The 27,182-nt window shown below is 47.4% G+C and overlaps 1 protein-coding gene across 1 annotated transcript in view; it reads right to left on the bottom strand.

Moving 5' to 3' along the window:
* LOC129832973 (inactive phospholipase C-like protein 2) overlaps window positions 1-27,182 on the bottom strand; it is a 95,060-nt gene that overhangs the window by 33,377 nt on the left and 34,501 nt on the right. Inside the window, exon 2 of the mRNA XM_055897152.1 lies at window positions 6,988-9,477. Within this exon, the coding sequence (XP_055753127.1) occupies window positions 6,988-9,477 (2,490 nt within the window). The remainder of the gene's footprint in view (window positions 1-6,987; window positions 9,478-27,182) is intronic.

Genomic DNA, 27,182 nt, shown 5'->3' with positions numbered 1-27,182 from the left:
AGAGACCAAATTGGAAAGATAGAGTGAGAAGGAAAGAGAGGGATAGAGAAGGGATAGAGAAGGGAGAAGGGAGGGAGGGAGAAAGAGAGACAAGTGGGGAAAATCAGTCGTAAGAGAAAGAGGAAAAGAGGGAGAAAAAAGGGAAAGATAATAAAAGAAGGAGGGTGAGAAACAACAGACGGGGGGAGGAAGAGTGTGTGGTGATGGTAGCTGGGAAGTGGTCAACAAACCAGGCAGTGTAGGCCAGGCAGTGTGGGAACCTGGCTCTGTCACCTTGCAGGACCTCCGGCCCAGGAGAAAGGCTCTTTTCTCCCCCTGGAGGAGGATGGCTGTCATTTTGTGGGCCGACTTTCCTGGACATAGGCATCTGTATGTACACACAGCCTCAACTAAAGCTATTAACACCCTCCGGCTGAGGGAGCACAGCCAAGGAGAGCGGCTTTTACTGTTGAATGGGAAATGGAGAAGACGTGTATGGGTTTCTCACTGTAGTGTAGGTGCAGATGTGTGTGTGTGTGTGTTCGCGGAGGTGTGTGTGTGTTTGTGCATGCGTGTGTGTGTTTCTTTGTGCCTGTGTGTGCGCATAGTACGTTTCTGTGTCTGTCTCTGTGAGTACACGCCCCTGTGTGTGTGGTTGTTGTTGCTCTATAAACGCCATACTGTATCCAGACTGCAGGCAGGGCCACAGAACCAAACAGAACAGTTAGCCACTGTCTTTAATTAGCCTCATCCCTTCCTCCTCTACCCCTCCAACATCACATTCCCCAAATGAGAACTGCGTGTCTGGTTTCACTGCTGTTTTTGTTCCCCTCTCTCTTTCTTTATCTTCCTCTCTCTCTCTCTCTTTCCCCCTCTCTCTCTCTTTCTCTCACTCTCCGGGCTGCAGTTTGGAGTTGGGAGTGAATGCAGCAGGCCTTCACTGGAACGCATGCCGCAGGAACAGAGTATGGGCCGTCTGCCTGCTTGCCTGTTACACTGTTCCAGTCAACACTCTGCAGGGAAACATACATAGGCATTTCTCTCTCTCTCTCTCTCCCTCCCCCTCTCTCTCTCTCTCTCTCTCTCTCTCCCTCTCCCCTCTCTCTCTCTCTCTCTCTCTCAATTCAAGGGCTTTATTGGCATGGGAAACATATGTTAACATTGCTAAAGCACGTGAAGTAGATAATAAACAAAAGTGAACTAAACAAAAACAGTAAACATTACACTCACAGAAATTCCAAAAAGAATAAAGACATTTCAAATGTCATATTATGTCTATATACAGTGTTGTAACAATGTGCAAATAGTTAAGGTACAAAAGGGAGAATAAGTAAACATAAATATGGGTTGTATTTACAATGGTGTTTGTTCTTCACTGGTTGCCCTTTTCTTTTGGCAACAGGTCACAAATCTTGCTGCTGTGATGGAACACTGTGGTATTTCACCGAATAGATATGGGAGTTTATCAAAATTGGGTTTGTTTTCGAATTCTTTGTGGATCTGTTTAATCTGAGGAAAATATGTGTCTCTAATATGGTCATCCATTTGGCAGGAGGTTAGGAAGTGCAGCTCAGTTTCCCCTAATTTTGTAGGCCGTGTGCACATAGCCTGTCTTCTCTTTCTCAATAGCAAGGCTGTGCTCACTGAGTCTGTACATAGTCAAAGCTTTCCTTAAGTTTGGGTCAGTCACAGTGGTCAGGCATTCTGCCACTGTGTACTCTCTGTTTAGGGCCAAATAGCATTCTAGTTTACTCCGTTTTTTTGTTAATTCTTTCCAATGTGTCAAGTAATTATCTTTTTGTTTTCTCATGATTTGCTTGGGTCTAATTGTGTTGCTGTCCTGGGGCTCTGTGGGGTGTGTTTATGTTTGTGAACAGAGCCCCAGGACCAGCTTGCTAAGGGGACTCTTCTCCAGATTCATCTCCCTGTAGGTGATGGCTTTGTTATGGAAGGTTTGGGAATTGCTTCCTTTTAGGTGGTTGTAGAATTTAACGTCTCTTTTCTGGATTTTGATCATTAGCGGATATCAGCCTAATTCTGCTCTGCATGCATTATTTGGTGTTTTATATTGTACATCGAGGATATTTTTTCAGAATTCTGCATGCAGTCTCAATTTGGTGTTTGTCCTATTTCTCGGTCACCCTATTTCTCGGTCATCTCTCTCTCTCTCTCTCTCTCTCTCTCTCTCTCTCTCTCTCTCTCTCAAGCACACACACACACACACACACACACACAGTGTATGTGCATACACACACAAACATATCCACGCAAAGGCACACACACACACACACACACACAAAGGAAAGGGAGAGTTAAATCCTAAATAGCCTGAATCGATTTCTTGCCTCTCTGTAACTGCCAGTCTCCTCGCCCACTCTCCTCCTCTCCAATCCCCTGTAAGAGGAACACACTTCACTCTGCTATTGTTCAGAGTAGATCACCTGGAAAAGTAGTTATTTGAGATGATCAATCACTCTCTGTCAGAGGTCACTGAAGTGTGATAAGGCATTTCTTAATACCATTCCATGCGTATTATGGGGTGTGACTGTAGGCAAAACAACTTATGTCATTTATCTGATGCTCTTATCCAGAGTGACTTTCAGCTGGTCAGAGTGACTTACAGCTGGCCAGAGTGACTTACAGCTGGCCCGAGTGACTTACAGCTGGCCAGAGTGACTTACAGCTGGCCAGAGTGACTTACAGCTGGCCAGAGTGAATTGCAGCTGGCCAGAGTGAATTGCAGCTGGCCAGAGTGAATTGCAGCTGGCCAGAGTGAATTGCAGCTGGCCAGAGTGAATTGCAGCTGGCCAGAGTGACTTACAGCTGGCCAGAGTGACTTACAGCTGGCCAGAGTGAATTACAGCTGGCCAGAGTGAATTACAGCTGGCCAGAGTGAATTACAGCTGGCCAAAGTGAATTACAGCTGGCCAGAGTGAATTACAGCTGGCCAGAGTGACTTACAACTGGCCAGAGTGACTTGTGTGTGTTTACGTGTACATTTTAATTAATGCACTACACTCCCGAGTGCCGCAGCGGTCCCAGGCTGTGTCACAACCGGCTGTGACCGGGAGTCCCATAGTGCGGCGCACATTTGGCTCAGCGTCATCCGGGTTAGGGGAGGGTTTGGCCGGGGGGGCTGTCCTTGGCTCAACGTGCTCTTGCGACTCCTTGTGGCGGGCCGGGCGCCTGCAGGCTGACTTGGGTCGTCAGTTGAACGGTGTTTCTTCCGACACATTGGTGCGGCTGGCTTACGGGTTAAGCGGGTGGGTGTTAAGGAGCGCGGTTTCGCGGGTCATGTTTCGGAGGACGCATGACTCGACCTTCGCCTCCCGAATCCGTTGGGGGAGTTGCAGCGATGAGACACGATCGCAATTGGGATATCACGAAATTGGGGAGAAAAAGGGGGTAAAATAAAAATTAAATAAAAAGATTGCACTATACAGTATCAATCTGCATGTATGCATTTACGCATGAATGGGTGTGCTATTGTGGTGCTATTTTGCTGCTATTGTGGTGTGACAGTGTGTGTTGAGGTTTCTCTCATTACCATGCACCCTCAACACAGGCCTTTGTGAAGAAGACTTGAAGTCTCCTTGAAGTCTCCCTTCTTTACTCTGTCCTGTGTGAGTCAGTGGCTGTGTGTCTCAGGGGAGAGGAGGCTCTTTATTGGAGCCCAGACTACACTGGGTGACGCTGCCAGCTGCCAGCTCTGGTCTCCTCTACAGGTGGTAATATCATCTAATGGGATTTGGCTCCCCTCGTCTCTGGGTCCTCCTGCCCCTAGCACCACAACCTCTACCTTCACTTACACTACGGGTACAGGCAGGGTCCATCTGGGGAGACCATCTACAAGCATTGATGCCAACCACAGTGTGCTATGACGCCATCCATCTCAACATCAAGCCTCTCTTTTCAGTCTATTGAAAAGGCTGTTTGCCAGTTTCTATCTCTGTTCCTCTGAGGGAGATGGACATTTTACATCTCCCTTTATGGAACAGGGGCAACTGCGGCACAGTCTACACACATGCTGGCAAAAACACAAGCACACACACACACACACACACACACACACACACACACACACACACACACACACACACACACACACACACACACACACACACACACACACACACACACACACACACACACACACACACATCTTGTCACCTGCTGTACTAGTTACCTAATCGTAATTGTCTTAGTATAGTATATACCCCCCCCCCCCCCCCCCCCCCCCCCCCCCCCCGATTTAATGTGGGTGTGTTAGCATAGACTGAGTCATTGTCACTGGCCTATTTTGAACATTGTGCAATCCCAACTTCTGACTCACACACAAGCACAGCTTTGAAATAAAATGACTGGTGACACTTTATTTGGATAGTCTGTAGAGCATCTAGAGATGGACTATCTACAGACTATCAGTAACATTTCAACGATCTACTAACCCTAAACCTAGCTCTAACCCTAACCTTAATCCTTAAGCCTTAGGGTAAGGACTAAATGTAGTCCTTACCCTAACCCTAACCCTAGCCCTTACCTTAACCCTTACCCTAATCCTTTTTCTAAACCTCAACCTAAACGTAACCTCAGCAGGCAGTTAGTATGCCCATCAGTACAGTATCTAGAGATGGAATATCTGGACTATCCAAATAAAGTGTGACGAAATGATTAGCTGACAGTATCTGTGTCAGGAATCTTGCTTCCATCCACATTTAACAACTGCATGAGGCTTGTATCGAGTCCCCAAAATATGTCCAGCTGCTTTTCACAAGACAACATTTCTCTAAACATAGTATTTACTGGTATAGATTGTATCCGGTCATTTGCCTGTAAATTACCCTCCACTTATCACATCAGTACCAACACTATAAGGAAATCTATTCCCCAATATTACAGTATTAATTTTCAGTCTGGAACACAACAACATCTCCTTTTTGGGTAAACGAGGGTAACCGAGATCCAGGCCTGGGTAAACGAGATATCCTTTTTGGAAAATAGAGAGTCAAGATCATCTGCATCAATTGCCACAAATGAAAAATGTGTGACAGCATTCCACAGGATCTCTAATCACATCCCCTGCTTAGTTATTGTGGTCTTGGCTCTTGTTTGCCATGTCCTTAGGCCTAGATTGAGGTTGGCTGGCGGGAGAACAGACCTACCTACCACAGCTCTCCAGCGATGCTGGGTTTTAGGCTAAGACAGAACAACAACAGGTCTGGAGACAGTCCTGAAGGCTCTGAGAGGATTACCAAGTATAGTTCCCGAGATCAGGAATCAATCGTGCTGATATCTGGGGTTGTGATTTGAAAACAGAGCATCTGGGAGCTGAGAAAGTAGGTAGCTCTATGTACCTGGGTTCATGGAGAATAAACAAGGCTCTCTAAGGTCAGGTCATGACACAAACACAACATCTAACAATCATACATTTGTTACATTTGTTATTTACTGGTGCTACAATAGCTTTACCAGCGCTTGGAGAGACCGTGTAAAAATGGCTGCCAATAGTCATAATAAGTACTGTTCTGAATTTCCCTGAGACCTAGCTATGGGTGTGCACTGCAGTTCTCCTTTATGTAAACTATCGTCTCAACCCTTGAGAAAACATATTTGCATGAACGCCATTCATAACAAACTATCATTACAGAAATATTCATTAAGAAAACATCCTTCTTCAGAAAACAAGAGAGCTATTGTCGAGTTGATGCAACTACAGTACTAAGCGATAGAAGGAAACGGAGGATTCAAATCCTATGACTATGCAGCCTAAACTACTGCCAGTTTGAAATGATTTGAAATAGGCCTAAATCCCTCACATGAAACAATAGCTACTGTAGTAAAGAAGGAAATCCAATTAAGAAAGATAGTAGAAATGGAGCTAACAAAGAATAGAGGGAAGACACAAATAGAGAAATGTATAATGAGTTTTATGATGCTCCGTGTTTTCACATTTTTATACATTTTCCAAGAGCTGTGGCAATTTGTTTATTAAGGAACCAGGTCCATTCCATTCCTCTGGCAAATCAAGTGTTGTTGGTGGAGTTAAAAAGCCCATAACCTACCTGGGATATAAAGCAATGTCAACAAACTATGAGTCAACGTCTGACCCCAATCAAGTTCAAAGTATCCAGAGAAATAGTCTATTCTCAAATCTGTCAGACAGGACAAGAGGCCTGCCAGTCTAAACCAGACAGCTGATGTACAAAGTATACAGGGCGTGTAAAGCCTCCTCACTTCCCATCTTTACCATCACACAGACAGACAGTAGACCAGACAAGACAGAGAAAAGCTTCATTTTACGTCCATCAATCATGACAACAACAATTACAAGCTGTACTCGAACTGCCATCCTCTCCCGACAAATATCCGAAAATAAATTATTACGAAACATAAATTGATGGCCACTTATAATCTCAGAGGTTGGGGTAGAGGGGGGGGGGGGGGGGGGTATAACAAACAAACTATTATGAAACATGACTGGTTTGTCATTTATCATTTCTGTGGGGGGTTCATAAGGGTGCTCACAGAGCCTAACACAGACCATCATCCGCTTAATGTTGAAACTTTGCATAAGCCTTTTAATTGTCCAGGTTTACTGACATTCTCATTTATGGCTCCTGCCTTTTACATCATGTAAATACAGTACAATTAGCAATGCTTCTCTATCCAGCGGAGCGACAAACAGAGAAAGAACGAGCTGAGAGTCACCTCAACAACGTTTTGTTCCTATTCAGTGAGGTGCTAAGGGGTCACCTGTCTAGCTACTACTTGTGCTATACTATTTCTTCCCAGGCTCCCTCACTCCTAATTGGCATCTCCTTTTATCGCTTGTGGAATGATTGAACAGTTTTATCGTATTCCATTATGGAAATGCAGCCTGAGAGGCAATCAGGACTGCTTAGTATCTCCACATTACCCAACCTGATGTCATTTCCAGTGCCTGCCTTTAGTGCTCCTTCATAATAATTTATAAAAATTCGTACATATAATGAATGTTAAGTACTTTACCTGGACGTTCTCCCGGAGGTCTGTGGCTTCCCTCAGAGGCTGGGTGGATGCTCTGAAGAGCTCGTCTACCACCTTGATACCGGTGGTCTTGCTGGAGGTGTACTCACGAGCCTTCTTGCCCTTCCTCACCGACAGACCTCTCTTGTGGGCCTTGCCCCCTCCCCTTCTGTTGGTGATGGCCACATGTACGAACAGGGTGCAGTTGGGTAGGAACTCCCCCGTCAGCGACTGCAAGGGGACGTGCCTGTAGCCTGGCTGCAGACATTCAAAGGGGATTGTGTACTGGCCGATGAACTCGTCTCCGATGTAGTCGTCGTCCAGCACTACGAAGCGTAGAGCCGCCAGCTCCGGTAGGTTGATCTGGAACTCAAAGCTCTCGTCGAAGACGGGGTTGTCTCCGTTTTGAGAGACCGTCTTAGTCCTCTGCTCGGCGCAGTCGGCCGGGATGCCGTGGATCTCCGCATAGATGTAGGGTTCCACCACGTCTCCCTTTGCAGCAGAGCCCCTGGGCTTAGGCAGGTTCTGCCCGCTGATCACCTTGATGTGGAGAAGCTGGGCGGACACCCCTGGTAGGGATTCCCTGGCGTTGGCGCTGAAGTATGACACCTCCTCCCTCATGATGGCCGGCCGCAACACGTAGCCACAGTTCCCGTTCTGCCTGAACCATCCCAGGTTGAGGTCCATCATCAGGCCTGGGGTCTGGTAGTTCATGGCTACAATCTGGCAACCACACTTCCAGAAGTCCTGGGGGTTCATGTTACTGGCGTCGATCCGCATCGGAGTGGGGTACACCCTGGAGAGAAAGCGCTTGTTGTAGCACACAAAGTCCTCGGGGAACTCGTTGGCGAACCTGTTGGCGTCGACCTCATTGAAAGAGCACATCTCCCAGTATTTCTGATCCCTCTTGGAGATGTCAAAGTCCCTGAACTGCACTGACTTACAGAGGGAGACCAGGTCCGACAGTTCCTTACACAGCCTCAGCCGTTTGCAGCCAAGGCCGTTGAGATGGTCCTTATCATCTGCCCCCACCCTCCTGGACATCTCCAGACCCTCCTCCTCATCAGTCACCTCCCCTTCTGACTCAGGGTAGTTTGGGGGCAGCCGCTTGCCCTTCAGCAGGATTTTACCCTTGAGTTCCTCTGGGGAAGGTAGGTAGTGGTCCTCTGAGCTGGGGGTATCCAAGTACAGCTTGTCTCCAAGGATCTTCTTCATGTGCTGGGCCATGACCCTCTGCTGGGGGATGCAGCAGTGTGTCACCAGGCAGAGGATGAGGGGGTACTCAGAGCTCTCAAATGCATACTGGTTTATAATATCCAAGACCTTGCAGAGGGCTAGCTGAGATGCCACCGAGTTCCCCACGTAGACCACAGGTTCGTTGTCAGGGCCATCCCACACAATGACCTCCAGGCTGCGGCAGCCCATCTTCAGGGCCCGGATGTAGCTGCTGATGTCGGAGGAGCCCCAGAAGTGGTCCTCGAGGAGGGAGGCATTGTGCGAAGAGTTGATGTAGTAGTGGGAGAGCGGCTGGCTCATGTCCTGACACACCCGCTTGTGCTGGGGGTCGAAAATGTGACACTCTGAGGAGAGGAGGTAGTGAGTGAAGCCATCAATGGAGAGGCTGGCCTTCTCCCGGCCCTCGGCGGATGGCTCGTACTTCTGGACGATGTCTCGGCACATGTCCTCCGTCACGCCCTCCATGCCCTGCTCCACCTCCACAAACAGCATCAGGTCCTTGCTGTCCAGGTACTCCTTGTTGCTGGAGAACTGCACCAGCAGGAAGAAGATCTCTGGCCTCGTGCACAGCTCGCAGTAGGCCTCCACAAAGGTTTCCATGTCAATGTCCTCCCCATACTGGTCTTTGGCCTTCTGGAGCTCCTTGAACTTCAGCTCTATCCGGGACTCCTTCATGCCTGGATTGAGCCCCTTGATGATCTGGGTGGCCCTGAACAGGTCGATGTGGCCATTCCTCTCCATGTCAGCCAGCTCAAACACCGATCCGATCCAGGAGGTCCTCAGGCTGGGCTGGCTGGGCTCAACCACATCTACCGTGTGCCTCCCGTAGGAGACCAAGTAGCGGAGGCCCATCACCCAGGTGCTGACCACATCAGCTGTGCTGGCCACCAGGTCCAGAGACTCATAGTTGTCCCCGTAGATGATGGAGAAGGCACACTCGTCTGGAAACTGGTCGGACAGGCCATTGCTACGCAGCACAGGGGTCTTCTTCCCCAGACGGACCTCCTTGATGCTCTTGATCTCCAACTTGGCTTTCTCTGAGTCCTTCTTGGAGGGCTCCCAGCGGAGCCAGTGCATGTCCGGGTCAAGGAGGAAGTAGCGGTTGTACATGCGCGAGTTGGAGCGCACCTTCTTCATCTCGCAGCCCTCCATCATGAAGGCCATGCAGGCGGCTGTGCTGTTGATCTTACGGTCGTTGGGCATGGAGCTGAAGGAGACAGTCTTCTTCTGCCTCACCTGCCTCTGCTTGGAGCCATCCTGGAGAGTGAACGAGAGAGAGAGAGAGATCGATAGAGAGTGTCAGCAACACATTGACATTTCTCTTTCCAAACACATCCACATAAAACAGATTGATGAGACTGATATATAACTTTGATTGCATAAGCCAGGAGAGTCAAAAACTAGGGAGACAGAGCAGAGCAGTCCTTTCATCGCAAGGAGAGTTTACAGCTACGTGGATGATGTGTACAATGTGGACACAAAATTTCAACACAGACTGTCCCTGTGCTGCTGGCAGGTAAAGATGGATCTGATTTACCTCCCTCTGGGCTGTGCTAAACCACACTGGTCCTGACGGCAGGCATTAATAACCTGTCATCAGAAGACCAGTTATGAAGGACATTTGTGGGCATTTGTGTTTTCACGCAGCCGCCCCACTTCCTTCCCCTGCTCAACCCTCACCAAGCCAAGCCCCCGGAGGCTTGGTCATTCGTGCCAGCACAGTGCCATGGACGCCCCATGCCGTGCCTGCTCTGACATCTGACCGCCGGAAGAAATAACAAAATCAATGCTATTTTTAACAGATTCATAACATTGTGCAACACAAAGACATTGGCCTTTGGGATGATAATCAGATGCATGTGCAAAATGTATATTTCCTTGTATGATTATTCAGCTCCCAATTTACATTGTGTAACTGCGTGGTGAAGGCTCCCACGGCCTCTCCTCAAGACAAATGGTAATATAATGCAGGCCGTGCGAGGACTGTTTTCGCTTAGAAGTGCAGCACTCAGTTTAATGATAGGGCTATGAGGCAACGGATACCATTTTGTGTTGGCTAATGTTTCAATAGTGTAATTCCTCAAACACTCCTAAGGGCCTTCGAAACACATTTTCAAACTACAATAGAGCTGCAAATTAGATTTTGTTCTTTTATCTTATTGCACACTCACAGGACTCTACACATTCACTCACACACACTCACATTGACACTCCAACACACACACACAAATATCGTATTGGAATTGACCAATACTTACTTACTTCTTACTTCGTGTTCTTCTTATTCTTACTTTTATTTCTCGTGTGGTTTTGTTCTACTTTACTTTGTTTGATAGTATTACGGATATTGATTACTGCATTCTTAGAATAAGAGCTTGCAAGAAAGGCTGTACTTGTGCACGTGACATTAAAACTTGAAACTTATCAGGAGGGGGAATTAATTAACTTTGTATATTCATTTCTTTGTTAGAGGCAGACAACAGGCACTAGCAGAGCCGGTCTGCAATATTTGCAGAGCCCAGTGCACTTCTAATTAGTCTTATCTCCCTCAGTAACTCCTGGGCAGCTCTGGATCGTTACAGATTATATTATAAGACTGGGGAGACAGAGATAATGAGAGAGAGATAAACAGAGAGAAATAGAAAGACAGAGACAGGCAAAGAGGCTCCATACCTCCTGCCAAGAAATGGGGAAACTTTCATTGTAACTGGCTTTCAGACCTACCACTGTACAGTATAGTAGATATTGTCCAATATCCCTATTGGACCTGTGTACTAAGATGGAGTGAGATAACACACACACACAGGGAATAATGACATCTGTGACACTAACTATTCCAAATGTGTATGAATCGGAATCTCCTTACTGAAAGATAAAGTGGGAATCGACTTGTAAGAGGTTTTCATGAAGGTAAATCAGACATAATGAGCTATCGGCTTGTCACTTGCCATCGACTTAACTGAGCCCCGAAATCTTTCATGACACTAAATGGCGTAAAGATACTCAATCTAGCTCACTCACGTTCAACTGTCTATGAATCTGAACTTTTTGTGAATCCTCTCTATTTGAATAAGTCTAAACTCTGAGACTTTACTTTGTGTTTTTGGAGGGAATAAGGTCCCAGGGTCATCTAGGAGTGTGTATGTATGCCCCTCCCCACCTCAGCAGATGCTTGTACAGACCTGATAAATCCCCCCCAGAGCAAAGCCACCCATCTTACACCTGACAGGCAGTAGTAGACGATGCCTGATGCGACATCACGATTTCTTCAAAAAACAAGCATATCTCTGTGAAATGTCAACAGAGTACTGAGTGTAACGAAAGCTTTTTATTTACAAAGCCTTTAACATTTAATTCAGCTCGTGTCATGTTCATTTTTTATTTTTGAGACCCACGGAAACAACTTTTCATATGACCACCACAACATGTAAAATCCTCAAAGCGGTATCACTTTGTCAACAGAGCTCAGTTCTTATTATCGGATGTATTAGGTTACAAAATCCGACTTCTTGGACATAATGTTAGTGATATGTTAGGGAAAGACCCCACTGAACGACTCAGAACATATTTGTCTTGGTAACATAAGGAAGTGAAATTTCACCAAAGCGCGTTTTCACCCAATCTGGGCAGAGTGGGCGGACACCTTATAAATCATTGAATTTCAACCTTTTGAAGTCAGAAGGTATTAGCCCTGGTTTAAAATAATGAAATGCCTAGTCCATTATGGATTCTCAGCACAGCATGTTAAAGCGTATCAGTAACAGATGGAGTGTTGTGGACCTGTACACAGACCACACAGATCAAAGGGTAAGCACAGCAAAAAAAAGTAAAGTTAAAAATAAAAAAACTGCCTCCAGTCAAAAGCCAAAACAGGCCTTGTCTTTACCAGGGCACCCCACCACGGGGGCAGTGCCATGGGAGCCATAAACCATCTAAGGAAGGATAAATGCAGGTGTTTGTTTTTCGTTTCCCCTTTCCAATAAATTCTTGGCATTTGCATACAGTTGTTGTGCGAAACAGTGGCAGGAATCATCGTGGCATAGTAAAACATGAACCACCTGCAAGATGGTCTGTTGGTTCAGCTGGAGGGAAGAGAAGCGCTACTTCACTCAACAGATACCAGTGGTACAATAATAATAACAATCATTTGTCCTATTTCACACGTGTGTAATTGGAAATGTGTTTTTTGCATATCCCACTCCCTCTGACACACCGTTGGAGAGTGGGGTCACGGCCAGAGGTCAGCCATTATTGACTGTGACCCTGGAGAAAATTAGGGTTAAGTGCCATGCTCAATGGGACATCAACAGATTTTTTTTAACCTAGTCAGCTCGGGGATTCGAACCAGCAAGCGTTGGGTTACTGGCCCAACGCTAGGCTACTTGCCCCCAGCCTAACAGATGATTTAGAGGTGAAGGGGCTGTGTGAACCACTCCACAGAGGGAGTAAGATCGTGTCCCAGATCACACCCTATTCCCAAAATAGTGCTCTACTTTTGATAAGGGCCCAGTGCACTATATAGGGAATAGACTGCCTTTGGGACGCATTTCACAACATCATGGACCACCACACCATCACCCACCCTGCATGGGCTCCCCATCCCCTCCCCCTGCTCCCTTTCCTCCAATACACTCCCTTCTCTCCCCCTAGCGCCCACATCGATGACGCAGGGGGCAATAATTACGAGATCACATTTCACCCCCATTCTGGACTCTTTAACCTCACCCTGACGGGACAAGGAAAGTACAGACGGCGACTCAGAGAGTCTATTTTAGTCCCGTACCAAAAGGAGAACTGATACACTTGTCGTTTTCTTCTGTTTTAAGAGTCCACCAGACTGAGCTGCGTGGTGCACTGAGGATGTGTCTATGCGTGAGGGAATCGCTCTCAGACAGAAAGCAGATAGAAGGAAGAGGAGGGAGGAGGAGGAGGCAAAGTGTTGGACATGGCATTGTTTCCAGGTTGTTTCCAGGTCTGCCTCCTTTTGGGAAGTGCTGTGAGCACTAAAGGTCAAAGGGTGTGGGTAATCTAGTGTTTCATTAGCCGACCCTCCGTGAAGTTATAATTAGCTTGAGGGCTCAGCAGGACAAGCTGTTGCTCTCTGGTCTCCCTCCGTCACATTAAAGCAGGCACACAGAAGGTGTGTGTGTGTGTGGGATCTGTGTGTATACATGCCTGGGCGCGAGTGTGTGTGGACTACAACATTTTCATTGTCACACAGATACTGTTTTGTTGCATTTTCATCTTGATTTAACCTACATCAGCTGCATTGATTGCCAGAGATGGTTGGAGAACTTTGGGCTTTGTTGTTCGATTGTTCAATTAAACCACAGCCTTAAAAGATAACAATCCCCCAAAAAAATCAACAAGAAATTAAATACAGTAATTAGTCAGTCAGGACGAAACTCCCGACCCTTTCACATGTTTTTCTCGGCCACTTCCATTTAACCTCCAACTCCTGTTTCCTAGACCCATGCACAATGCACATACCAATAAACCCATCCATGCATCTCTCTCTCCCCCGCTCTGTCTCTCTCTCTGTCTGTTTCCCTCTCTCTGTCTCTCTCTCACCCTTTCCATTCTCCACATCCCCTCTCTCTGTTTACCCCTTCCCCTTCATGTTCTCACCCCTCCCTCCAGGCTGTTTCCTGGCAGAGATGTCAGTTCGTCCCATCCCCGTTCTGGTGGTCAGCTCAGCTGCAGGTCGACTTGGCCAAATCTCGCCTCCCTCTGTTGCTGCTGTTGCTGGGGTGACGGGGGTATTTTGATAGCCGTGTGTGAAGGCGGCTGAGCGCCCCCAGCGGGATCTGGGTGGGTGGGGATGGGGGGGTAGGGGGGTTTATGACTGGGCCTGATGGAGGGGTGACGCTGATGGGGACAGGCAGGCTGTGAGACAGGCCCCATCGCCCTGTGAAGGGCAGCGTCACACCCGCTCTCCTCACATCAACCCTGTCTGTCTGTCTGTCTGTCACACGCTCGTCTGACTACCGCTAACCCTTAAACAGGTCCGACGTGGAGAATGCTCCTCACTTAACTGTAAAGACAACCAGTGTGACAAACCTTGTGAGGTCCACTGTAGTGGGTACACAAGACTGGTTTGCTAGATCTGGATGAAGATATTTCCTGTTTGACATAAAATGTCTACTTGATTGGCTGAAAGTCAAGTCAGTTTAAAATAGAAATAAGGCACCTTGGGGGTTTGTCGGTATATGGCCAATATACCACGGCTAAGGGCCGTATCCAGGCATTCCGCATTGCGTCTTGCCGAAGAACAGGCCTTAGCCGTAGTATATTGGCCATATACCACACCACCTCGGGCCTTATTGCTTAAATATCCCATTGACTGCATATTATGAACCCTATGATGGTGCCTACCTCTCCCCTCCCATAGGGAAGACTTGGGAGGTTGCTGCAAGGTATATGTACTTCTTTATCCATCACTATGATCAGAATCCATTAGCTCCTCTCCAAATCGCCCATACCTTTCTCATGTGTTCCTACCCTCTGTCTATCATTCCCTCCCCCAGCCCTAGGAATGCAGCCCTATCAGGCCTGCCCTGGCCCTGCCTGCCCCTCCCCAGGGCCAGATGGGAGTCTGTGGAGGACCTCGGGGGGGTGCCCTGTCTGCCTGACCTCTCCCACTACAGCATGGCTACACAGGGCTGCTCAGAGAGAGAGGCAGTGGAGCTGCACACTGCTCTTAGATACACAAACAAACAGCTCAGACACTCAAATAACACACATGTCTACACAGGATAGACAAGGCTGCTGCCACATGCCAATGCACAGGCATGTGAAGTGTGAAGGCATGTAGAGTGTGAGGGCCAACAGTGTGTTTTTCTGTGCTGAATGCACAGCGTTGAATAGGACAGTGGTGATGGTTATCTCTTCCTGTGGGACTTATTGCTCCATTCACTACGCCACTGCACCGGCAGACCTGTCTGGGTTGCTTAGTACTAGAGCAAACGACTCTGCTAAAGTCCTTGTACTACATCCTCTGCAACAAGTAGAATGCCATGAAGAACTCCATGGAACTCTAGCTGGAGCCATGAATAACACACACCACAGGGCCGTGGGGGAAAGGGAAGAAAAGCGGGAACAGAGGAGAGCGGATGACGTCATCTTTCTCCATCTCTCCAAACACACAGTGACTCATGGGGGAGATGAGCAGAGGAAGGGATCAGAGCATGAAAGCCTACACACACACACACACACACACAACGGGACAAGCAGTCACGCCTCCGGTTACGCTACACTGTCCTGCATACATACAGTACATACAGGCAGAGGAGTCAGACAGCCATAAACCTGGTGGATTTGACAGGCCAGCGCGGTCCGGTGAGGTGAGCCCTGTTCCAGCACCGTGACAGCTCATCAGGGGTTCGAATCCACTGATCTGGTATTACCACACCATGCAGGCATTACCCAACCTCCCCTTTCCCTCATCACCATCACACACTGGGTGATATCTCAATCCAGCTACAGCCTGTGCTGAGCACACATCACTCACCTTTTACAAGGGCAAAACGCAACCGAGAGCAGGAAAGATGTGGAACGAGATTGGCGAGGAGAGACAGAGAGAGAGGAAGAGAGAGATTCACACAGCCAGTGTCAACATTCTGGTATTTGTTAAGCTAATCTCTCACATGAAGGCAGTTTAGAGTCTCACATGGTGAGTTTGAATCTCACCCACGCAGAAGTCGTTCATGAGAAAATCTGTCTTAACAGAATCTCAGCAAGCCAGTCTGAGGAAATCCCACTCGGTGAAGCCATCCAAACCCACAACTCAGCAGCACTGTTCCAGTTCTAACAGACGTACACTACCACTCAAAAGTTTGAGGTCACTTAGAAATGTCCCTGTTTTCCATGAAAACATACATGAAATGAGTTGCAAAATGAATAGGAAATATAGTCAAGACGTTGACAAGGTTATATATAATGATTTTTAAATGAAATATGAATTGTGTCCTTCAAACTTTGCTTTTGTCAAAGAATCCTCCATTTGCAGCAATTACAGCCTTGCAGACCTTTGGCATTCTAGTTGTCAATTTGTTGAGGTAATCTGAAGAGATTTCACCCTATGCTTCCTGATGCACCATATGGTCAACCTGCTCCCACAACAGCTCAATCGGGTTGAGATCCGGTGACTGTGCTGGCTACTCCATAATAGACAGAATACTAGCTGACTGCTTCTTCCCCAAATAGTTATTGCATAGTTTGGAGCTGTGCTTTGGGTCATTGCCCTGTTGTAGGAGGATATCGGCGGCGAGGGTCGCCATTCCTAGGAGGCCACGGAAGCGGGTAATGACAACGGTGGAGTGGGGTCCACGTCCAGCGCCAGCCCACCCAGACCCTCCCCTATAGGTTCAGGTTTTGCGGCCGGAGTCCGCACCTTGGGGGGGGGGGGTACTGTCACACCCTGACCATAGTTTGCTTTGTTTGTTTAATGTTTTGTTTGGTGAGGGTGTGATCTGAATGGGCATTCTATGTTGCATGTCTGGTTTGTCTATTTCTATGTGTTTGGCCTGATATGGTTCTCAATCAGAGACAGGTGTTTTGCGTTGTCTCTGATTGGGAACCATATTTAGGTAGCCTGTTTTTATTGTGGGTTGTGGGTGATTGTCTATGTGTAGTGTTTGTGTCAGCACTATTGTTATTTAGCTTCACGGTTGTCACTTTGTTGTTTTTTTAGTGTTCAGTTTCTTCCATTAAATAATGACGAACACTTACCTCGCTGCGTATTGGCCCTCCGATCCTTCTCGCCTATCCTTGTCAGATGAGGAGGACGAAGACAGCCGTGACAGCAGGAGAAGTGACACAATTTCCCTAGTTAATATTGCCTGCTAACATGAATTTCTTTTAACTAAATATGCAGGTTTTAAAATATAATTCTGTGTATTGATTTTAAGAAAGGCAAAAGATGTTTATGGTTACGTACACTCGTGCAACTATTGTGCTTTTTTTCCACGAATGTGCTTCTGTTAAATCATCACCCGTTTGGCGAAGTAGGCTGTGATTTGATAATAAATTAACAGGCACCACATTGATTATATGCAACGCAGAACAAGCTAGTTAACCTAGTAATATCATCAACCATGTGTAGTAAACTGGTGACTATGTGAAGATTGATTGTTTTTTATAAGATAAGTTTAATGTCAGCTAGCAACTTACCGTGGCTCCTTACTGCACTCACGTAACAGGTGGTCAGCCTGCCACGCAGTTTCTTTGTGGAATGCAATATAATCGGCGTCCAAAAATGCAAATGACCGATTGTTATGAAAACTTGGCATCGGCCCTAATTAATCGGCCATGCAGGTTAATCGGTCGACCTCTACCCCAGACCATCACATTGCCTCCACCATGGTTGACAGATGGCGTCCAGCACTCATTTTTTCTGCATCTCACAAATGTTCTTCTTGGTGATCCGAACATCTCAAACTTAGATTTGTCTGTCCATAACACTTTTTTCCAATCTTCCTCTGTCCAGTGTCTGTGTTCTTTTGCCCATCTTAATCTTTTCATTTTATTGGCCAGTCTGAGATATGGCTTTTCCTTTGCAACTCTGCCTAGAAGGCCGGCATCCCGGAGTCGCCTCCACTGTTGACGTTGAGACTGGGGTTTGCAGGTACTATTTAATGAAGCTGCCAGTTGAGGACTTGTGAGGTGTCTGTTTCTCAAACTAGACACTAATGTACTTGTCCTCTTGCTCAGTTGTGCACCGGGGCCTCCCACTCCTCTTTCTATTCTGGTTAAAGCCAGTTTGCACTGTTCTGTGAAGGGAGTAGTACACACTCGCATGGAATAGCCTTAATTTCTCAGAACAAGATAGACTGACGAGTTTCAGAAGAAAGTTATTTGTTTCTGGCCATTTTGTGCCTGTAATCGAACCCACAAATGCTGACGCTCCAGATAATCAACTAGTCTAAAGAAGGCCTTCCAATTGTATTGCTTCTTTAATCAGAACAACAGTTTTCAGTTGTGATAACATAATTGCAAAAGGGTTTTCTAATGATAAATTAGCTTTTAAAATTGGATTGGAACACAGGAGTGATGGTGGCTGATGATGGGCCTCTGTACGCCTATGTAAATATTCAATTTTAAAAAATCTGCCGTTTCCAGCTACAATAGTCATTTACAACATTAACAATGTCTACACTGTATTTCTGATCAATTTATGTTATTTTAATGGACAGAAAATTTGCTTTTCTTTCAAAAACAAGGACATTTCTAAGTCACCCCAAACTTTTGAACGCTAGTATAGCTAGTAGCTAAATCCCACCTAAATCTCACTCAGTAAGTAGTTCACTAATGCAGTGTGTGTGTGTGTGTACCAAAACAGTATGTGTTAACGCTCTTTCCATTTCTTCTCTAATAATGACTGGAAACTCTCTGGAGAACTTTCAACAAACCTAACTGCACCAAACAATCCATTAAGAACAGGGCCACGGAGAGGCCAGCTGGTCAATGGTATTGAACTCCCGTATACCAAAAGTATTAACAGGGGAGAGAGGCTTATAGGCCGTTCTAAATACATCAGTTACAACACTGTGTTTATTTTTACTGTCCGTCATGAAACCCTTCGATACATGTGGCCTGCTGACAGTAAGGCCGTTGGTGGAGGCTGGAGGGTCGTTCATCATATCCCACCTTTCTGAATATGGGGAGGGAGGGAGGGAGCAGCTCTCCTCTCCTGTACTTCATCTCATTTCCCTGCTGATTGCCTCTCCTCTACCTCTCTTCTCTCCATCCAGCCCCATGCATCTCCGATGGGGCCAATTATCTCGTCCTGTACATTACTATTTCAGCCCTGTGACAAGTAGAGAAACTGAAGGGGGGAGGAGCGTACGTCCTCTGAGGGTGACACTTACGGAGGAGGGAAGATGGAGGTGGGTGTAAGATGGAGGGGGTTGGAGGGGGGTAAGATAGAGGGGTTGACATGAGGGGGGGGGGTCGTGTCCTGTCTCATCTCTCGGAGGTTAGAGAATGTTCTTTGAACCATAATGTTTTAAATCCCTCTTCCTAGATGTTCTAAGAAACATGGTATCTCCGTGGATTAGGTTAGATAAGTGTTCCTGTTGCCTGCACCGCAATGTCTCACATTGTCACATTGTCTCTCTCTGTTGAATCACATTTTTAATGCTTAGAAGGTACATTTTCTCTTAAGATTTTTCCCACGGTGTGTGTGTGGTTTGGTTTTATTATCCTTGTGGGGACCAGAAGTCCTCACAAGGATAGCAAAACAAGGACAAGTTGAACAAGTGGGGACATTTCGCCAGTCCCCACAAGGAAAAAGGCTATTTTAGGCATAGTGGTTAGGTTTATGTTATGCTGATGAAGGAGGACCCAAAAGCGACGTAATAGAAACAGAGTCTTTATTCCAGTCTTAGACAAAAACGATACTCCTGATATATCTAAGGTAAAAACAAAACAGGAAAACTGAAATCCTCTCGTCAGTAGAGATGAACTACTGGAGAAGCGACCACTAGACACCTGCTCACATGCAGCATCTGATGAAGGCAAAAACACGACAGGGCGGAACAAGGACACTGAACAGCAAACATCAAACAAGAATCCGACAAGGACTGAAGCGGAAAACAGAGGAAGAAATAGGAACTCTAATGAGGGCAAAAATAGGGGACAGGTGTGAAAGAGTAAATGAGGTCGTTAGGAGAATGAGAAACAGCTGGGAGCAGGAACGGAACGATAGAGAGAGAGCGGGAGAGGGAGAAAGGGAGGAGGAGAGAGAAGGATAGAAAAGAGGGAAAGAACCTAATAAGACCAGCAGAGGGAAGCACAGGGACAAGACATGATGATCAAAAACATGACAGTACCCCCCCACTCACCGAGCGCCTCCTGGCGCACTCGAGGAGGAACCCTGGCGGCAACGAAGGAAATCATCAATCAACGAACGGTCCAGCACATCCCGAGATGGAACCCAACTCCTCTCCTCAGGACCGTAACCCTCCCAATCCACTAAATACTGGTGACCACGTCCCCGAGAACGCATGTCCATGATCTTCCGTACCTTGTAAATAGGTGCGCCCTCGACAAGGACGGGAGGGGGGGAGGGAAGACGAACGGGAGCGCGAAGAAAAGGCTTGACACAAGAGACATGGAAGACAGGGTGGACGCGACGAAGATGTCGCGGAAGAAGCAGTCGCACAGCGACAGGATTGACGACCTGAGAGACACGGAACGGACCAATGAACCGCGGAGTCAACTTGCGAGAAGCTGTCGTAAGGGGAAGGTTACGAGTGGAAAGCCACACTCTCTGACCGCGACAATACCTAGGACTCTTAATCCTACGTTTATTGGCGGCTCTCACAGTCTGCGCCCTGTAACGGCAAAGTGCAGACCTGACCCTCCTCCAAGTGCGCTCACAACGTTGGACAAAAGCCTGAGCGGAGGGAACGCTGGACTCGGCGAGCTGGGACGAGAACAGAGGAGGCTGGTAACCAAGACTACTCTGAAACGGAGATAGCCCGGTAGCAGACGAAGGAAGCGAGTTGTGAGCGTACTCAGCCCAGGGGAGCTGTTCTGCCCAAGATGCAGGGTTTCGAAACGAAAGGCTGCGTAAAATGCGACCAATCGACTGATTGGCCCTTTCTGCTTGACCGTTAGACTGGGGATGAAACCCGGAGGAGAGACTGACGGAAGCACCAATCAATCGACAGAACTCCCTCCAAAACTGTGACGTGAATTGCGGGCCTCTGTCTGAAACGGCGTCTAACGGGAGGCCATGAATTCTGAACACATTCTCAATGATGATTTGTGCCGTCTCCTTAGCGGAAGGAAGCTTAGCGAGGGGAATGAAATGTGCCGCCTTAGAGAACCTATCGATAACCGTAAGAATCACAGTCTTCCCCGCAGACGAAGGCAGACCGGTAATAAAGTCTAAGGCGATGTGAGACCATGGTCGAGAAGGAATGGGAAGCGGTCTGAGACGACCGGCAGGAGGAGAGTTACCTGACTTAGTCTGCGCGCAGTCCGAACAAGCTGCCACGAAACGGCGCGTGTCCCGCTCCTGAGTAGGCCACCAAAACCGCTGGCGAATAGAAGCAAGCGTACCCCGAACGCCGGGGTGGCCAGCTAACTTGGCAGAATGAGCCCACTGAAGAACAGCCAGACGAGTAGAGACAGGAACGAACAGAAGGTTACTAGGACAAGCGCGCGGCGACGCAGTGTGAGTGAGTGCTTGCTTTACCTGTCTCTCAATTCCCCAGACAGTCAACCCGACAACACGCCCTTCAGGAAGAATCCCCTCGGGGTCGGTAGAAACCACAGAAGAACTAAAGAGACGGGATAAGGCATCAGGCTTGGTGTTCTTATTCCCCGGGCGATAGGAAATCACGAACTCGAAACGAGCGAAAAACAACGCCCAACGAGCTTGACGTGCATTAAGTCGTTTGGCAGAACGGATGTACTCAAGGTTCTTATGGTCAGTCCAAACGACAAAAGGAACGGTCGCCCCCTCCAACCAGTGTCGCCATTCGCCTATGGCTAAGCGGATAGCGAGCAGTTCGCGGTTACCCACATCATAGTTGCGTTCCGATGGCGACAGGCGATGAGAAAAGTAAGCGCAAGGATGAACCTTATCGTCAGACTGGAAGCGCTGGGACAGAATGGCTCCCACGCCCACCTCTGAAGCGTCAACCTCGACAATGAATTGTTTAGTGACGTCAGGAGTAACAAGGATAGGGGCGGATGTAAAACGCTTCTTGAGGAGATCAAAAGCTCCCTGGGCGGAACCGGACCACTTAAAGCAAGTCTTGACAGAAGTCAGAGCTGTGAGAGGGGCAGCCACTTGACCGAAATTACGAATGAAACGCCGATAGAAATTAGCGAAACCGAGAAAACGCTGCAACTCGACACGTGACCTAGGAACAGGCCAATCGCTGACAGCCTGGACCTTAGCGGGATCCATCTGAATGCCTTCAGCGGAAATAACAGAACCGAGAAAAGTGACAGAGGAGACATGAAAGGCGCACTTCTCAGCCTTCACGTAGAGACAATTCTCTAAAAGGCGCTGGAGTACACGTCGAACGTGCTGAACATGAATCTCGAGTGACGGTGAAAAAATCAGGATATCGTCAAGGTAAACGAAAACAAAGATGTTCAGCATGTCTCTCAGTACATCATTAACTAATGCCTGAAAGACAGCTGGAGCATTAGAGAGACCGAACGGCAGAACCCGGTATTCAAAATGCCCTAACGGAGTGTTAAACGCCGTTTTCCACTCGTCCCCCTCTCTGATGCGTACGAGATGGTAAGCGTTACGAAGGTCCAACTTAGTAAAGAACCTGGCTCCCTGCAGCATCTCGAAGGCTGACGACATAAGGGGAAGCGGATAACGATTCTTAACCGTTATGTCATTCAGCCCTCGATAATCCACGCAGGGGCGCAGAGTACCGTCCTTCTTCTTAACAAAGAAAAACCCCGCTCCGGCGGGAGAGGAAGAAGGCACCACAGTACCGGCGTCGAGAGAAACAGACAGATAATCCTCGAGAGCCTTACGTTCGGGAGCCGACAGAGAGAATAGTCTACCCCGAGGAGGAGTGGTCCCCGGAAGGAGATCAATACAACAATCATACGACCGGTGAGGAGGAAGAGAGCTGGCTCTGGACCGACTGAAGACCGTGCGTAGATCATGATATTCCTCCGGCACTCCTGTCAAATCACCAGGTTCCTCCTGAGTAGAGGGGACAGAAGAAACAGGAGGTATAGCAGACATTAAACACTTCACATGACAAGAAACATTCCAGGATAGGATAGAATTACTAGACCAATTAATAGAAGGATTATGACATACTAGCCAGGGATGACCCAAAACAACAGGTGTAAAAGGTGAACGAAAAATCAAAAAGGAAATGGTCTCACTGTGGTTACCAGATACTGTGAGGGTTAAAGGTAGTGTCTCACATCTGATACTGGGGAGAGAACTACCATCTAAGGCGAACATGGGCGTGGGCCTCCCTAACTGTCTGAGAGGAATCTCATGTTTCCGAGCCCATGCTTCGTCCATAAAACAACCCTCAGCCCCAGAGTCTATCAAGGCACTGCAGGAAGCAGCCGAACCGGTCCAGCGTAGATGGACCGACAAGGTAGTACAGGATCTTGATGGAGAGACCTGAGTAGTAGCGCTCACCAGTAGCCCTCCGCTTACTGATGAGCTCTGGCTTTTACTGGACATGATATGACAAAATGTCCAGCAGAACCGCAATAGAGACAAAGGCGGTTGGTGATTCTCCGTTCCCTCTCCTTAGTCGAGATGCGAATACCTCCCAGCTGCATGGGCTCAGTCTCTGAGCTGATGGGAGAAGATGGTTGAGATGCGGAGAGGGGAAACACCGTTAACGCGAGCTCTCTTCCACGAGCTCGGTGACGAAGATCTACCCGTCGTTCTATGCGGATGGCGAGTGCAATCAAAGAGTCCACGCTGGAAGGAACCTCCCGGGAGAGAATCTCATCCTTAACCTCAGCGTGAAGTCCCTCCAAAAAACGAGCGAGCAACGCCGGCTCGTTCCAGTCACTGGATGCAGCAAGAGTGCGAAACTCTATAGAGTAATCCGTTATGGATCGATCACCTTGACATAGGGAAGCCAGGACCCTGGAAGCCTCCTTCCCAAAAACAGAACGATCAAAAACGCGTATCATCTCCTCCTTAAAGTTCTGATAAACGTTAGAACACTCAGCCCTTGCCTCCCAGATAGTTGTGCCCCACTCCCGAGCCCGACCAGTCAGGAGCGATATGACGTAAGCGATCCGAGCTCTCTCTCCTGAGTATGTGTTGGGCTGGAGAGAGAACACAATATCACACTGGGTGAGAAAGGAGCGACACTCAGTGGGCTGCCCAGAGTAACAAGGTGGGTTATTAACCCTAGGTTCCAGAGACTTGGAAGACCAGGAAGTAGCTGGTGGCACGAGACGAAGACTCTGAAACTGTCCTGAGAGATCGGAGACATGAGCGGCCAGGGTCTCAACGGCATGACGAGCAGCAGACAATTCCTGCTCGTGTCTACCGAGCATTTCTCCCTGGATCTCGATGGCAGTCTTGCGAGAATCCGTAGTCGCTGGGTCCATTCTTGGTCGGATTCTTCTCTTATGCTGATGAAGGAGGACCCAAAAGCGACGTAATAGAAACAGAGTCTTTATTCCAGTCTTAGACAAAAACGATACTCCTGATATATCTAAGGTAAAAACAAAACAGGAAAACTGAAATCCTCTCGTCAGTAGAGATGAACTACTGGAGAAGCGACCACTAGACACCTGCTCACATGCAGCATCTGATGAAGGCAAAAACACGACAGGGCGGAACAAGGACACTGAACAGCAAACATCAAACAAGAATCCGACAAGGACTGAAGCGGAAAACAGAGGAAGAAATAGGAACTCTAATGAGGGCAAAAATAGGGGACAGGTGTGAAAGAGTAAATGAGGTCGTTAGGAGAATGAGAAACAGCTGGGAGCAGGAACGGAACGATAGAGAGAGAGCGGGAGAGGGAGAAAGGGAGGAGGAGAGAGAAGGATAGAAAAGAGGGAAAGAACCTAATAAGACCAGCAGAGGGAAGCACAGGGACAAGACATGATGATCAAAAACATGACAGTTTAGGGTTAAAATTTGGGTTAGGATAGGATTAGAGTTAGGGGTTAGGTTTAGGGTTACAATTAGGGTTAGGGTAGGATTAGAGTTAGGGGTTAGGGTAGCTTTAGAGTTAGGGGTTAAGGTAGCTTTAGAGTTAGGGGTTAGGGTAGCTTTAGAGTTAGGGGTTAGGGTAGCTTTAGAGTTAGGGGTTAGGGTAGCTTTAGAGTTAAGGGTTAGGGTAGCTTTAGAGTTAGGGGTTAGGGTAGCTTTAGAGTTAGTGGTTAGGGTAGCTTTAGAGTTAGGGGTTAGGGTAGCTTTAGAGTTAGGGGTTAGGGTAGCTTTAGAGTTAGGGGTTAGGGTAGCTTTAGAGTTAGGGGTTAGGTTCAGGGTTAGGAGTTATGTGCATAACCTCTTGCACTTGATGTGAGCCTTTTCTGAAGCTCACTGAATCTGCTCATCTTTGGTCTCTGCCATCTCAGATCCCCCATGTCCCATCACCTCTGAATATCCCTCCTTCGCTGATCACAACAACCCACCCAGCAACACCACTGCTCCTGTGTGTGCCATTACACTTTATTGGTGATTGGTGGACCAGTGGATCAATGGAGATATTTCCAATTCAACATGTTCAGTTCATTTTATAAAATGTAATAACAACATAAAAGCCTTCCAGTCATATTCCAGTCATGTTTGTCATTGTCACATTTGCCTACAGTGTGATGTTTTACATGAATGGTTGTTTGCCCAGTTCCATACTGATGACTTCTGATGAAGGAGGTGTAATTATTGACACGGGTGCGTTGACACATGGGTCTCTCCAAACCCCTTACTGATATCTGCCGCGCTAGCTAGTCACTGAGCCGCAATAAAGACATTAGATTGATGCTGCAGAAACAATTAAGGCAGGGCTAGTGGTGTGTGCTGGCATCGTTGGCATGTGCCCCACGGGAAATTATTCATCACCGCCTGAAAACCAACTAACAGAGGCAGACGTTTTTAACCAACTCACAACGAATCACATTTGAGAAAGAGTGAGAGAGAGAGAAAGAGAGAGCGAGAACGAGAGGGAGAGAAAGAGAGCGAGAGAAAGAGAGCGAGAGAAAGAGAGCGAGAGAGAGAGCGAGAGAACGAGAGAGAGCTAGAGAGAGCTAGAGAGAAAGAGAGAGGTAAAGGAATGTGTATGAGTGTGAGTGAGTGAGGATAGCCTACTGTTGACAGGACTTCCATACTTCCTCCTCTCTGTGTTTATTGTAGTCATTCTAGATTTACAGGAACATTACTGCTACTCACCTTTATTATCTTTCTTTTTTTTTTTTTTTTTACAAACTTATGATAAGGAATGTTGTAGCTCCTAAGTCACATGATGGCTGTTCCCTAAAGGCCTCAAACCTAATTTAAACACAGCAGCAATAGTTTACGACTCGACTAGGCATATACCTCCATGTGTGGTAAATGTTACGGAGAGAGCAAGAGAGAGCGTCAGCTTGGTTTATCACAGACAGAGGGAACAGATGAATGGACAGTAGTGTGATTAAGAGGAAATATCACGCTGCCAGTCCTTTGTCACACATCTGCACGGCATTTAGTCCCACCTTGAAGATAAGGCTTTCATATGATATGACAGACAGCCAGCAGATCAAAGACACACAGAGAGAAAGGGAGAGAGAGGGGGGAGAGGGAGAGAAAGACAGAAAAAGAACAGAGGACATAGGGCTACAGATTCTATCAATGTAATCAAATACAAATGAACTGGTTCCCCCCGCTACCCAGCCCTGAAACTTCAACCGGTGTTGTAGTGTGAGACTGTGGGTTGCAGCAGTCAGCGTATGAAGGGTCTCTGGCTATAAATAAATGCATTATGGGACAGAGAGAGAGGCCGGTACGTTTTCCTAGTTGGCCTCTCCTCTCTTCGGCGCCCCGAATACCTCAGCCCATCACTGCGGCGACTGTGGTAACCTTGACTGCAGTCTGCAATGCAGCTGAAGGGGGAAGAGAGGTGCCCCTTCCTGTTTGATTGTCGCCTGAGAGTTGTACAGCTGATGCAGTGTACCTCGACTCCAAGGCAGGAGGGGAATCCTGTACTGTTCACATGCAGACACCGACATACACACACACACACACACACACACACACACACACACACTTGCTTCTTTAATCAGGACAACAGTTTTCAGCTGTGCTAACTAATTGCAAAAGGGTTTTCTAAGGATCAGTTATCTTTTTAAAATGATAAACTTGGATTAGCTGACACAACGTGCCATTGGAACACAGGAGTGATGGTTGCTAATAATGTGCCTCTGTACGCCTACGTAGATATTCCATAAAAGAAAATCTGCCATTTCCAGCTACAATAGTCACTTACAACATTAACAATGTCTAC

Source organism: Salvelinus fontinalis, chromosome 34 (assembly GCF_029448725.1).
Source record: "Salvelinus fontinalis isolate EN_2023a chromosome 34, ASM2944872v1, whole genome shotgun sequence".
NCBI lineage: Eukaryota > Metazoa > Chordata > Actinopteri > Salmoniformes > Salmonidae > Salvelinus > Salvelinus fontinalis.
The sequence above is the reverse complement of the archived record's forward strand: the minus strand, read 5'-3'. Positions and strand labels throughout refer to the sequence as shown.